This window comes from Podarcis bocagei (assembly GCF_964188305.1).
Source record: "Podarcis bocagei genome assembly, chromosome: 3".
Lineage (NCBI taxonomy): Eukaryota > Metazoa > Chordata > Lepidosauria > Squamata > Lacertidae > Podarcis > Podarcis bocagei.
In genome coordinates, this window is record NC_138127.1 from 446,580 (window position 1) to 460,561 (window position 13,982).

The window sequence follows — 13,982 nt, forward strand, 5'->3', positions numbered from 1 at the left end:
ATGCCTGTTTCTGGATGAGAAGATAAATGTGTGGCATTGCTGCATTGAGCCCATTTCCAGATAGGTTTAGTGCTAAAGTTTTATGCATCTAGACACACCCAAATGCAGTTATTGTGGCACAACTTGTAGTCTCCCGTGATGAAGTTTAGCAAACCAGCAGACATCATGTTCAAATACGTAACTGAAATAAAAGATCAAGAAATATTTCTTACCACTGAGATTTCATGCTTTACATATCAAATAGAATGAACCTGATTAAAATCAGTTTTTAATAATGTTTCCTTTCAGTTGTGAAGTTAAACAGTGATGGCACATCAATTTGCCAAGGAAAGTTGGTTGTGGGGTTAAGAATATGTTGGATGATACCAAGCAATTATTTCTAAAGGCTGCATATAACATCTTTCAACACAATATAAAAAATCTCCAATAAAATTCCCTTAGTCTATTTTGACAGCTCATCAAGTACTCAGTAAGATTGTTCTAAGCCATTATATCCCTGTAAACATGCAAACAATTAAACAGCTGAAGATCCTGAAACAATAAGAAAAATGAACTCATATCTAAGAATCAAGTATATAAAATGATGCAATATCATGAATTTTGGCTGTATAAATTCTTCAAAAGGCCACTTGTAACTCTATATTCATAACATGTAAATATAATTGCAGACATTTATATACCTTTACTACAAATTTGGAATTTAAAGAACTGACGAAGAAAGGTAGAATTAGGGTCCTCTTCATCATCAATTTAATACACTTTACATTATTTATCCAGTAATATCATGTTTATTTCTACACCATTCTCTTAAAAATATATTTAAACCAAAGAATAATATTGACTCTTCCAATAAACTTTGTTCTTATTTACATTCCAATATTCCATTATAAACAAAGTAACGACTTCATGACTGTACGTTATCTTTACAGAGCCTTTCATAACATATAACAGCTTGAAGTATGCAATACTTAAGCCAAAAAAGTACCATCAACTGAATAGGGAAGAACAAAAAGTCAGGCCATAGTCACCTCCAAATTGTTTCACTGAAACCAATCACTGTTTATATATATTATATGCGAAAAGAACATGTTTAAGATACCACTGGACCCACTGAAACTATTAAATAATGTAAAGAGCATTTGGTCACTTCTGTATTCCAAGTAGCTCAGAAGCCTCTAGCTTCACAATGTGAAACAACAACATTTGCTACTACTGCACAATTTTTAACCATTTCCCCTTGGAATTTTAGGGCATTATTTTCTTATAGGCTAACCGATTAACACATAAAAATGTTTCGTAACATTAAATTATCCATACATTATTTTCATTTGCACAACTGGGAACAGAGTTTCTATTCCACTGGGAGACAAATTCTCATATACATTCAAACAAAGAATATAAAGCTACAGCAGCACTTGTTTCAAGTTAGGGTGCACGTGGTTGCAATAAGGAGTATAAAATGAGAGTAAAATCCTCAACATCTGTTAAAACACCAAGGAGCTTAATATACATAATGGATTTGTGCTCTGCTTGCTGACCAGACAAGGAGCGGTTCAGCTTGCTGAGCTCTCCAGCCGACAGACTCCTCCTTCAATTGCCACCGACTGCCCCGCCACAGCTCCAGGGGGAAGTCTTGAAATGTGGGTCTGCAGAGAAATTGGTGAGAAATCAGGAAACAAGAGAGAAATTGGTGAGACTTCAGGTAGATTTTAAAAAACCACTAGACAAAAGACAAAACAATAATAGATAACAAAATTATCATTCATTAACATGAAGCCTCAGATACAGTAGTACCTTGGGTTACAAATACCGTATTTTTCGCCCTACAAGATGCACCAGACACCACAAGACGCACCTAGTTTTTGGAGGAGGTAAACAAGAAAAAAAAAATTCTGAATCTCAGAAGCCAGAACAGCAAGAGGGATCGCTGCGCAGTGAAAGCAAAGAGATCTACAGCAAACCTTTTCAGAACTAAAATACCCAGCAGATGAAGTTAGACAACAGATCAACAGAGCCAGACTGATACCCAGAGAGAACTTGCTGCAAGACAGACCCAAAAAAGAAAATAACAGAACACCACTAGTCATCACATACAGCTCCCAAGTTAAAACAGTTCAACGCATCATCAGAGATCTACAACCTCTCCTGGACTATGACAGTTCTCTTTCTCAAGCTCTGGGAGGAAGACCTTTCATTGCCTACAGACAGCCACCCAATCTTAAACAACTCCTAACCCACAATAATACTACAACCAGACTTAACACGGACACTGGCACCAGAGCCTGCAATAAACCCAGATGCCAACTTTGCTGCCACATACACCCGGACAACACCATTACTGGCCCCAACAACATCACACATACCATCTCGGGACTATTTAATTGCTCATCGTCTAACATTGTGTATGCCATCAAATGCCAACAGTGTCCTTCAGCTCTCTATATTGGACAAACAGGCCAAACCTTACGCCAAAGAATAAACGGACATAAATCTGACATCAAGAATCACAAAACAGAGAAACCAGTAGGAGAACACTTCAATCTCCCAGGACATTCTATACAAGATCTCAAAGTAGCTGTTTTACTACAAAGGAATTTCAGAAATAGACTGGAAAGAGAAGCTGCTGAATTGCAACTCATTACCAAACTTAAAACAATGGAGAGACCTGGTCTGAACAGAGACATTGGATTCTTATCTCATTATACATGACTAAACCATTTCTCACCTTCCCACCCCTTGCCTTTTCCTGTAAGACCTATTACAGTCGTTAAGAGTCGTCAACAGGCTCATCAGGCTCATCTCAGCTATCTGCCAATCTCCGATTCCCACCACCCTTCTGAGTAATACCCCTCCCCACCTTCTCTATATATAGAAGGATCTGGCAACTTCTGTTTCAGTGTATCTGAAGAAGTGTGCATGCACACGAAAGCTTATACCAAGAACTAACTGAGTTGGTCTTTAAGGTGCTACAGGAAGGAATTTTTTTATTTTGACTATGGCAGACCAACACGGCTACCCATCTGTAACTTTTCTTTCATGTTATGATACACTTATTTGAAGTACTAAACAACTTGATCCCTCTTCTCGCACACAGACTAGGATGCTTTTGGTTAAAAATCAGCAAACATGAAAGTTCAGGAGGTGGGATATCAGCAATAGCTCATTACTAATATATACTTTTGCACAAAGGGAATATTACTTTAAATGGATGATTCAGCGCTAATGTTTCAAAGGATGTCTTCCTATGAATGCACTCATGAATGAATCAAGATGGTTTTTTGAGAAGGCTTGTTGTGAGTTCTAAGAGTTGCTGGCATATATCAAACTGTCCACCTAACACTGTACACAAGTGGCAGCCAGTGTGATGTCAACACCCATTATCCCTAACCATTAGCCATGCTGAATGGAGTTGATGGGATGCAACATCTAGAGGAGACCATCTTGGTTACCTCTGGCATAGACCAACCTTTACAACCAGACATTCCACTTAATGTTGGAAAGGAATCTAATAATGTCTCAACACAATGAACATTTGGAGAATATATTACTCAGTTCCTGGAAAATTGCAGGTTTTTTTTCAGTAGCATTTTTCTGGCTACCACTGTGCTGAAAACAAGGGACTTGGAGAGAGGTGAAAATATGGGCATAAAATACATCAATGGGCTTTAGATTTATGGTCTGCTAATGGGTGAGTAAGAAGGAAAGATAATCAGAGATACAAATTATATACCAGGGAAGAGGTCACAGAAATAGGTCTGGATTGATTACGACGTTACACAGGTTTGGCTCTGCCTTCAAGAAAAGTCTGCTGAACTGAAGACAGGTGTCTGTGCTCAGCAGATATTCTCCTCAACAGATCCCTAGCTAGTCAAGCAGCCTGCTTCTGGCCAAATTCACACTATTACATCTGCACTCTTAAGAGTTGCTGCCACGGGCATCGTGTGTATGTGTCTTTTAAGGGACTGAATCGAGTGAAAGATTATGAGTCATGGAGGTGGGGAAAGTGCCTGTATGAATTCGACAGTGCTTAGTTTATTTTTTGGTTGCTATTTTGTTAACGTTGTTTTATAGATTACAAATGTACTTTCTGAATCCTATACTATGACTTTTATTGTAATTTTTCTGTTTTTTAAAAAAGTTTTTAAAAATATTGTTTTATAGATTGCTAACTGTTTTACTGATTATTTGTTAACTATTCTGTATGATTTGTGTTGCATTTGTGATTTTTTATTATGTTATTGTTATTTATTGCTTGTAAGCTGCTTTGTGATTCATGTGAATGAAAAGTGGCATAGAAATATAATCAATCAATCAATCAAAATCAATCAAGTCTAGGACCCAAGTTCAAATTTCCACTCATCCATGAAGCTCAAGGGATGGACATGGGCCAGTCATACACACAGAAAATTGTTGTGAGAATTGGGGGGGGGGAGCAGTGGGGAGAAAAGAACCGTGTATGAGCTCCTCGGAAGAAAGTAATATATTATACAAATGTTTTCATTTTATAAAACAAGTTGATAGAATTGTGAGGAACAGTGTTGAAATGAAAATCCATTTTGCTTGCTTTAAAGCTACAATAAAACTAGTCACCGGTATGTCTCAAGGCAGTCACGATCATTTTAACAGTATAACTGGGTCACAGGGTGTATCCCAAATCTTGAAATCAAAGGAACACGTGTCTCTCCCCACCCCCCACAAAAGGACATAGGAACCTTTTAATTTTTAGACAATGAAGTTTTTCATAAATGAGTATTAGCTAATTTATGGACACCATAAATAGTTTGAAACAATATGTTCATACAGAAAGCAAGCTATAAAGGAATACTGCATGAACACATTACACAGTGGTACACACATATTTCAGCAGTTCTCCTGCCATATGGCAGAAATGCAGACCCCCATTATGTACATTCACTTACGTTTGTTTACTACACACAGGCACTGGGCTTCAGTTATATATTTATAGCACAAGAACAAAACATTCTTGTATAAACTAATGCCAGTATGTTGCTAAGAGCTGGCACAGAGTTCTCAGAATAGAGAAAAGATTATAGCTTCTTATATTGTAGAGATCAGAAATGAATCACATCGACATATTTCACAAAACACATAAAAATACAAAAAAATAAGGACGGAAATGTTTTTTTTTTTTAAAAAAAGCATCTTAAGAAGTCCACTGAGGAAAATGCACATATATGAACTTTAAGGCTTGCATTTGAAGAAGCTTAAGCTATCACAGCGAAAAGAATGGCATTACTAACAGTTGTGAAAAGTATGATTTTGCCAGTTAGCATTCTCAAACCTAAGCAGGAATAACGATTGTATCCCATTTGCACACAGACACCTGCTTGCGCAACACACTCACAGTCTCCTCTCCTCCTTGCACAGCCAGAGAAAGGGGTATTAAATGCAGTACCAGTATTAAATGATATCCCAGCCTTCACCCTTTTAACCACCATGTGTACACAGTGGCTTCAGCCCTTAATACACTTGATGGCAGCCATCAAGGGAAGGGAACCAGGAGGCGATGCAAGGCTTCATTCTGAAAATTGGCAATTACTATCTGCTGAGAGGTGGCAACAAAACACTACTGGGGCCCTGACAGACGTGGGAATTCTGCCCACATCTGGCTTCTGAATGCATACTACAGCTGCTCATTGAATTGGTCAATGATATCAGGGTGCAATGATATGAGGGTGCAAAATCCTTTTGGAAGGCGGGCGGGGGTCGTCACACCAACATTCATTGAAAACACTGCAGCATACAGATTTTTGTTTGTGAGTTTGGCTTTTATTTTCCTTTGGACCAAAATTTAAATCTACCATTATTAGAAAATGGGGGGGGGGGATTTACATTTGGCAATAAAATATAGAAGCCAGGCCTAAGGGGTGATTCAAGGCTTCAAGGCACAAATTCAAAGTGTAAGGAATAGGTTTAAAATTGGCAGTTGGATTTGGAGTGTCTTCACTGACAGAATTCAAAATTTAGACTTCATACGAGACTGACTAAAAACATAAATCACCATAAATCACCATAAATCACGATTATATTCCAAATCTGAATGTATCAAAATTTCAGAGTCCTAACATCTCTGGAGAACATGCATTTGCAAAAGTGTTACTTGGATACCAGCCAATTAGCTACAGGTGGCAGGTGTTACTATGTCAAGAAGCTGTTCTATTCCACAGCATGATAAAATTACAGTTTCTTTTCAGAACACTTGCTCTGCATATTAAAGAAAGAAATGCCTCAAACCCGTGGCTTCTGACGTTTTTAGATTTTCAACAAGCACCAAGGTATTTTTTGAGGCGGGAGAAGGAAAAGGGCACCGGTACCAGTTCGACTCTTCTCATACTCATACTTTAGGGTTGCTATAAGCCCAAACCACACCACTGCTAGGTTGGCAGAGTCGTGGTAACCGCAAAATGCTTTAAAAATCCTAAAGGGGCCAATTCATTTTCCCTCCCGAACTCTCCCACCATACAGCCCTATAATAACTTAGTAGCCTGGAATACTGAGTGAGAGATTTTAAAAACTGATAACTGGGTGGGAAGGAGAGCGAGAGTAGAGTGCTGGAAGAGGAAGATGGATATATTTAATATCTACATTGATGTCAATGGAGAGCTCTCTCCCCTCTCTGGGGAATAAAAAATAAAATAAAAGTCTTGTTGATGACAACCAGGAAATGATAGCTATATGCCATCTATATAAAAATGGAAGAGAAAGAACCACCTCAGTCTGCTTCACACAGAATATATATATTCAAGAGCAGGTTGCGCTGTGGTCTAAACCACTGAGCCTCTTGGCTTGCCGATCAGTAGGTCGGTGGTTCAAATCTGTGCAACGGGGTAAGCTCCCAGCTTCTGCCAACCTAGCAGCTCAAAAGCACACCAGTGCAAGTAGATAAATAGGTATCGCTGCGGTGGGAAGGTAAGCAGCGTTTCCATGCACTCTGGCTTCTGTCACAGTGTCCCGTTGCGCCAGAAGTGGTTCAGTCATGCTGGCCACATGACCTGGAAAGCTGTCTGTGAAAAAACGCCGGCTCCCTCAGCCTGAAGCCTGATGAGTGCCGCACCCCACAGTCCCCTTTGAAGAGGGATGCCCCTTACAAGAAAAAAGCCCAATGAGAAGTAAGCCTATTTAGTGTTCTCACAATGCTGACTATTGGGGAGATGGAGAGAAAAGTAGCATTGGAAATATGTGGAACGGAGTGGATGGAAACCTGAACAGTAGCAGCCTACACTGCAACAACCTTGAGGAAGCGCCCCAACTGTACTTCCTTAAAATTGTGTTTTAGAAATCTCTGATATTTCCAAACAAACAAGAGGGCTACAGTTTAAACACAGATATATGCTACAGTCCTACGTAAACAAGCTTGGAAAGAAGCACTAAGGCAACAAGTGGAGCTTACTGCTCAGCAGATCAGATTGAAGGTGTTAAAGCATGGGTAGGCAAACTAAGGCCCGGGGGCCGGATCTGGCCCAATCGCCTTCTAAATCTGGCCTGTGGAGGGTCCGGGAACCAGCGTGTTTTTACATGAGTAGAATGTGTGCTTTTCTTTAAAATGCATCTCTGGGTTATTTGTGGGGCATAGGAATTTGTTCATCCCCCCAAAAAAAAATATAGTCCGGCCCCCCACAAGGTCTGAGGGACAGTAGACCGGCCTCCTGCTGAAAAAGTTTGCTGACCCCTGTGTTAAAGCTTAGGTGAAGCTGAGTGAGGTCCACCATCAAGCACACAAAAAAGTACAGCGAGGGATTGCATTTCTGCTATTGGCAACCACGTAGAGCATTTAACAAAAGGAACAAGAGCCCACCCCACAATAATAAGCACTTGCCTTCCTACCACCCATACATGAACCCACAGTGAAACTGCACCACGAACGCTTCCCTCAGGCACTCACTTATCCCTCTCTATAATCTCCAAGAAGATCTGAATCGGACTTCTCCAAATGCCTATTTCAATGCTGTTTTCAAAGAAACACAGCACTAATTTTAGGAAGCGTTGCCCCGAAGGACAGAAATGGCATGAAAGCGAGCTGTACTGAACTGTAGCCCAAAATAACATTTCCACAGGCAAATGGGTTGCTTCCTCCCAACCAACCATTTCCCATCTTCCTTCTCAAAAGTGTATTTTAAGACAGACTAAATACAGTTGCTGGAAAAGAGTGTGGTTACAAGCTCAGAGAGCTACTATTTTTTAATCGAAACCTTGATCATTAGCCATTTACAGCCAGGCTGCTCTTGCTGTCTACTTCTATTAAGCCAACCCAAAAAGTAACCGCAGCCAATGGACAAACTGCTGGGTCTGGTGCTATTCTATCTGGTGGTTGGTCAAAAGAGAGAGAGAGAGCAGGCCCATGGAAAAACACCTCATGATGGCAAGTGCTACTCTTGAAGGCAAACCTCCAAATAAAAGGGAAATCCATCAACAAGATCTTGTAGCACAATCTGTTGCCTATTTTCTTAAAAACAGAAGTTCCTAGAGCTTCTTTCAGATGCACTACATCTAATGCCAAAGCATTGCATACTAAGCAGGCAACATATAGAAAAGAACAGTCTTTTAGCAAACACCAAATATTATTTTAAGGTACCAGCTCTTCTTTTTTTCTCGTGTTTCGCATCTATTTTCTGCTGGCACACTCAGCACTTTTATCAATATATGAGTACCAGCACCTTGTTTTATACAAAAAAGCACTCTCTTGGTTCTACATGCCATCTTTAAGTTTGTCTCAACTCCCAAGAACACAGAAATCCATCTTTTACAAGAGCAGTTGGTTTCTTAAGCATTAGCAGTTAAGTGGTCATGACATTTGCGGTTTACTTTCTGGAAAACATTTGCAGCCATAGGCTCAAAAGAAAGAGAAGGATTAACTCTCCTAAAGGAAGGTCACAAGCATAATTTAAAAGTGAACCAAGAAGAGCAGCTGTGTCTGTCAGCCCAATCAAAATTGCCAGCTGGAGAATTTGCCAGCAGTATGATAACAATGCACACCAGATGTCCAATGGAGGTTCTGCAAGTAGGAAAAGATCTCTGGGCAAACTGAGCTATTAGCCTTGTTAGCATCAATGCCTCATAGGCTGCCTTCCAGCCACATACTACCCTAGGACTACATAAAGTTTAGGATTATAGTACTTCTAATCTAACACTGAACTTGCCTAGCAATAAAGCAGTAGTAGCACTAGCACTCCTCTCTCCCAAAATACTGACTCTCTGGGAATTAGGGAGATAAGCCATTTTTCTTGGCATAAAGACATTTGGATGCAGGAAACTGGATACTGTGAGGTGTCATAAGGAACAAGGGCGCAGAGTGCAAGCTGAAGGATTGACATGTCTTCTTTTTCTGAATCTATATCAAGTGTCATAACACAAGTCCAGAAGAGCAAGGCATCAAAGCGGCAGATTCCTTTTGATAAGGAATATTTTTATTGTATTTTTTTGTAAAATGCCATAAAATATTCACATATGGCTAAATCAGCAACTGAACTGTACTAGTTTGGCTTGCAATATGACTTGTTAAAATAAAAGCTTGAAAGGAAAACCTGTCTCTTTAACTTTACTTCCTCACTGAAAACACCTGATTAAAAAGCAACCCAGACATAGTTGTGTTGCTTGTATCTAGACCATCCAATGGGCAGGCTTATTGTTCCTTAGCTTTCTCAGAGGCAGGCTTAACTTTCCACCCACCACTTCCATCTACTTACAAGCCATTGAAACTTATTTACATTAGTTTCACTTCATCAGTGCATCTACTTTTGCTTTATTCCATAACTCTGATCCCAAAAGTATTTAGAGGTCAAAGATCTGAATGCAACTTTCAACTTGACAAAGCAGAAGGAGCAAAAGGAAATGCTCTTGCCATTTTTTTAAAAAGTGGATTTGCTGAAGAACACTATTCATTCTCTATTGCTTATAGTCACTATTTCAGGTATGCTAAGCCGGAAAGAAGCCCACTCAAGAAATCATGGCCAAGCATAATTTGGTAATTGGGAGCACCCTGTGGCCTATGGTATGAGCAACTTAGGAAAAGGGGATGGTGCATAAGCACAAATAAGCACCTGTGATCATTGAACAAATAGCATGGCCATGATATCTGAACTGGGCCAAAGCTTGGTATGGACATGGGAAGATTAAATCCAAATTCAACCAGGAAATTTACAACACTTCAGCATCCTTTATTTTTGTTTTGGTACAAGAAAATGATAGGGAGAAAACACACCCTAAGATAACCACAATTTTTTACACACTAAGTCAGGGGTCAGCAAACTTTTTCAGCAGGGGGCCAGTTCACTGTCCCTCAGACCTTGTGGAGGGCTGGACTATATTTTGGAAAAAAAAAATATGAACGAATTCCTATGCCCCACAAATAACCCAGAGACGCATTTTAAAGAAAAGCACACATTCTACTCATGTAAAAACACCAGGCAGACCCCACAAATAACCCAGAGATGCATTTTAAATAAAAGGACACATTCTACTCCTGTAAAAACACGCTGATTCCGCGGACCATCCGTGGGCCGGATTTAGAAGACAATTGGGCCAGATCCGGCCCCCAGGCCTTAGTTTGCCTACCCATGCGCTAAGTATTATTTGTGACTTACCTTAGCTTTGCCATCTTGTGCTGACATATACCCGACACACATGCTCTCTGTTGTATGACTCCACAGGAACTCTACTATGGGTTTAAACACAACAGTAATGCTTTACTTATTAAGTGTAAAAGATGAAGAAGACCTGCAGAAGGGACATGGAAAAGACTTAAGAGCCTCGGATAGAAGGTCACCAGGTTAATGGACTAGATGGAAGGGATAGAATGACTGACAAAACCCGAGACCAGGAAGAAGAGACGATGGATGAAGATTGGAAGAAAGTTTAAAAATTCATTTAGAGAATTAGTGTAAAATTAACGAGTGTTAGAAAAATGCTGGAATGAAACTATTTGGGCTTTAATAGAAATACTATAAGGAATTATGTATAAATAAGTTTTAAGTTTTAAGCTCTAGGGCTTTTTATGGTAAGATAAGGTTAAAATAAATTAAGGTAATTTAATGATAGAATATAGTGAAAGATGGAAAGGATTTCCTGAGATAATTAATAATAATAATAATAATAATAATAATAATAATAATAATAATAATAATAAATTTTATTTATATCCCGCCCTCCCCAGCCGAAGCCGGGCTCAGGGCGGCTAACAACAATCAAATAATCAGTCAAATAATCACACAATCTAAAAATATTTCATTATAAAAATTAATTAAATCAAATTGATGGCAACCAATTAAGCAAAATTCTGAGCAGGTTGCCAGAGGAGGGAGTCAGGCTGCGCCCTGACCAAAATAATTAGAATACAAAAAAGGGAGGTGTGAGGAGGTCGATGAAACAAGTTAACGAAAGATAAACATTTGGGAATATTGGATTGTAATTTGTTGACATCCATTCATTTTCCCCCAGCTCTCACAAGCTGTAGTTAATGTAATAGATCTAAATTAAAGAACTTAAAAATAAGATATTCAGTAGGGCTTTCTTTGCACACTTACCTAGTAGAGACTGCTTATCCTGTGGAGAGTTCGACTCTGCAGAACACCGACAAGATCGAAGAACTATCACACCTCCGAGAACACCATCCTCATTGGCTAGAAAAGGTGAACCTGGGTAGAAATTTGGGGGGGGGGGGAGAGAACCATGAAAACAGATTTTTTTAAAGCGCACTATATAGTACGAATTACATTAATGTCCTCAGTTCCAGAACTTCAGAACTTTTCAGGCATTTGCCTCCATATGCTTTAAAACAAGTAGCATTTTTCTGCGTATCTGAGGGGGAAAAAAATCTCCCTTGTCTGCTGGTGGTCCCATTTCTCTGTCCTTCAAATCAAATTAGACCCATTACATTTCTCATTAGAGGAAATGATAAAAGATACACTTCATGTTCAACCAGGAGCCTTTACTGCAAGGCGCATGCTAATGCATGTGGTCATTACCTTCCCCAAGAGGCCAACATGTGTCTCCCATATGTAGAATCAACCACCTCACTCCTGTCCAAGATTGTGCAGTGCAGGTTACTCAGTACACGTGCAAAGTTAAGAGCTTGTTTGTGTTCCGGTGTACCCTGCACCATATAGGAAAGGGAGGAAGGATCCAATTAAGCCCTATAGCAGAGGTGGGGAATCTTTTCCAGCTCAAGGGTTACATTTCCTCCTGGGCAAACTTCTGGAGGCTGCAGGCAAGTGGTGGGCGAAGCCAGAGACAAAAAGTGGGTGGAGATTCTTAACCTCTGTACACCAAGGAGTACTATATAGCACATTCGAGCCATAGAGAAGTCAGAGGTTTCTGCACACACATCTCTCCACCCAGGCAAGCAATAGGCAGTAACACACTTCAAATACACATTCCAGCCATCTGAGTGGGTTGCCCTAGGGCCATGGAGCAGGGCCATTGGTGGGTATGGCCTCAGACAGAGGAGTGGCCTAGACGACAAAATTAGGCCCAGGGGCTCCCTACAGAATCCCATCCCGTACTGGCAGAGGCATGGATCACTCACTCAGATTGAAGCATTTCAGCCACTCTTCAAAGCATTTGGAAACATTCTGTTCTTGTGTTTTCAAAGAAGAATAAGCACGCTACCACTGAAGTGACAATAAACAGCAGTTCCTAAAATACTGGGACTTCTACGAGTTGCAGTACCCACTACTAAAGAAAGCTGGCCAAAGTCATCCTGTGCTTTCCGTGCTGAGAAGCCCGTCAGAAACGTTGGCAAGAGAGCAGAAAACAACTGTCTGACAAATGTTTCCTTTCAAATTCAAAAAATGCTTTTTTGAAAAAAAGGTGCTATACCAGAAGCTGTAATTATTTTTAAATTAGCCAAATAAAACTTATGCATTCCCCTTTTGTGTGACTTGAAATTAATGTCATACGCTTTCAGAACGTGGAAAGTATTTTATGGTTTAAATATGACCTAAACATCTTAAGCCACAAGATTAAATGCAAATGTAACAAGTTAGTTAAGGCCAAAAAGTCTTTGATCACACATTTGCTAAATGTTTATTGCCCTAAATATTGAGCAACAACAGTGAAAGACAACCATTTCATTTATTTTTACTTGAGAAAAACGTACGTTTTTGACAAATTTTTTTAACCTCAGACAAAGATGTGTTCTTTTATCATAAGGTCTTTGAGTACTTTGCACAAAGATGGTACAAAACACTGAATGTGGATCCTGTGCAAAAGCTACTGGAGGCCAAGAGACCTTGAGCAGCAGCACTGCCTGAAACAGAGTTCAGTCTCTACACCCATCCCAAAGGAAGGGCTCAAGGATTGTGGTATCCATTCCACAGACTGTCACACTCTAGCAGAAAAGTTCCTGAGATTCCACAAATCAATTAGCAATTAGTCAAGTAAATATTAACACTATAATTTTTTGTGGGGTGGGGTGAGGCTAGAAACATCAATCTAGGTGGCAGCCCAATCAAGTTGTTTAACTAGCTCAGGGGTCTGCAACCTTTAAGACAAAAAGAGCCACTTGGACCCGTTTCCGAAGGAAAAAAAAAACTGGGAGCCGCAAAACTCGTCATTATAAAAATAACTTTTTTGTCACTTTTTATTATTATTTCTTTGTTTGACCCCTCAGAATTACTCCTCCTCATAGAAATAAACGTTAAATTAACAAGTTACCTTTTCTTGTGTGTGTGTTCTTCACTCCCCTTCAAAACAGTGACCAGCGTACATGCCCCCTTTTAATGCAGTGACCAGCGTACATGCCCCTTACAATGTAGCGGGCGGGCGGGAAGGTGACGTCGGGACGGTGTGTGACTAACGCACACACCGCCCCCATGCGACGTCACAGCCAGTACAGCGCCCACCACAGTGGGGAGTGTCGGGGCGCACAATGCGCCTCCTCCCCTCGCTAGTATCCGCCCCGGAGCCGCGGCAAAGGTGTAAAAGAGCCACATGCGGCTCCGGAGCCACGGGTTGCAGAGCCCTGA

The 13,982-nt window shown here is 40.1% G+C and overlaps 1 protein-coding gene across 6 annotated transcripts in view; it reads right to left on the bottom strand.

Annotated features, from left to right (window-relative positions):
- Positions 1–251: 251 nt before the first annotated feature.
- The window catches only part of TASP1 (taspase 1), a 66,922-nt gene continuing 53,191 nt past the window's right edge, over positions 252–13,982 (bottom strand). For 5 of the 6 annotated variants that reach the window (XM_081189166.1, XM_081189165.1, XM_081189169.1 and 2 more), the window contains 3 exons: positions 11,541–11,651; positions 10,602–10,675; positions 252–1,646 (listed from right to left, as the gene is read on the bottom strand). In XM_081189166.1, the coding sequence (XP_081045292.1) occupies positions 1,554–1,646; positions 10,602–10,675; positions 11,541–11,651 (278 nt within the window). In that variant the 3' untranslated portion in view covers positions 252–1,553. The remainder of the gene's footprint in view (positions 1,647–10,601; positions 10,676–11,540; positions 11,652–13,982) is intronic. The other variant, XM_081189167.1, reaches the window with a different exon arrangement.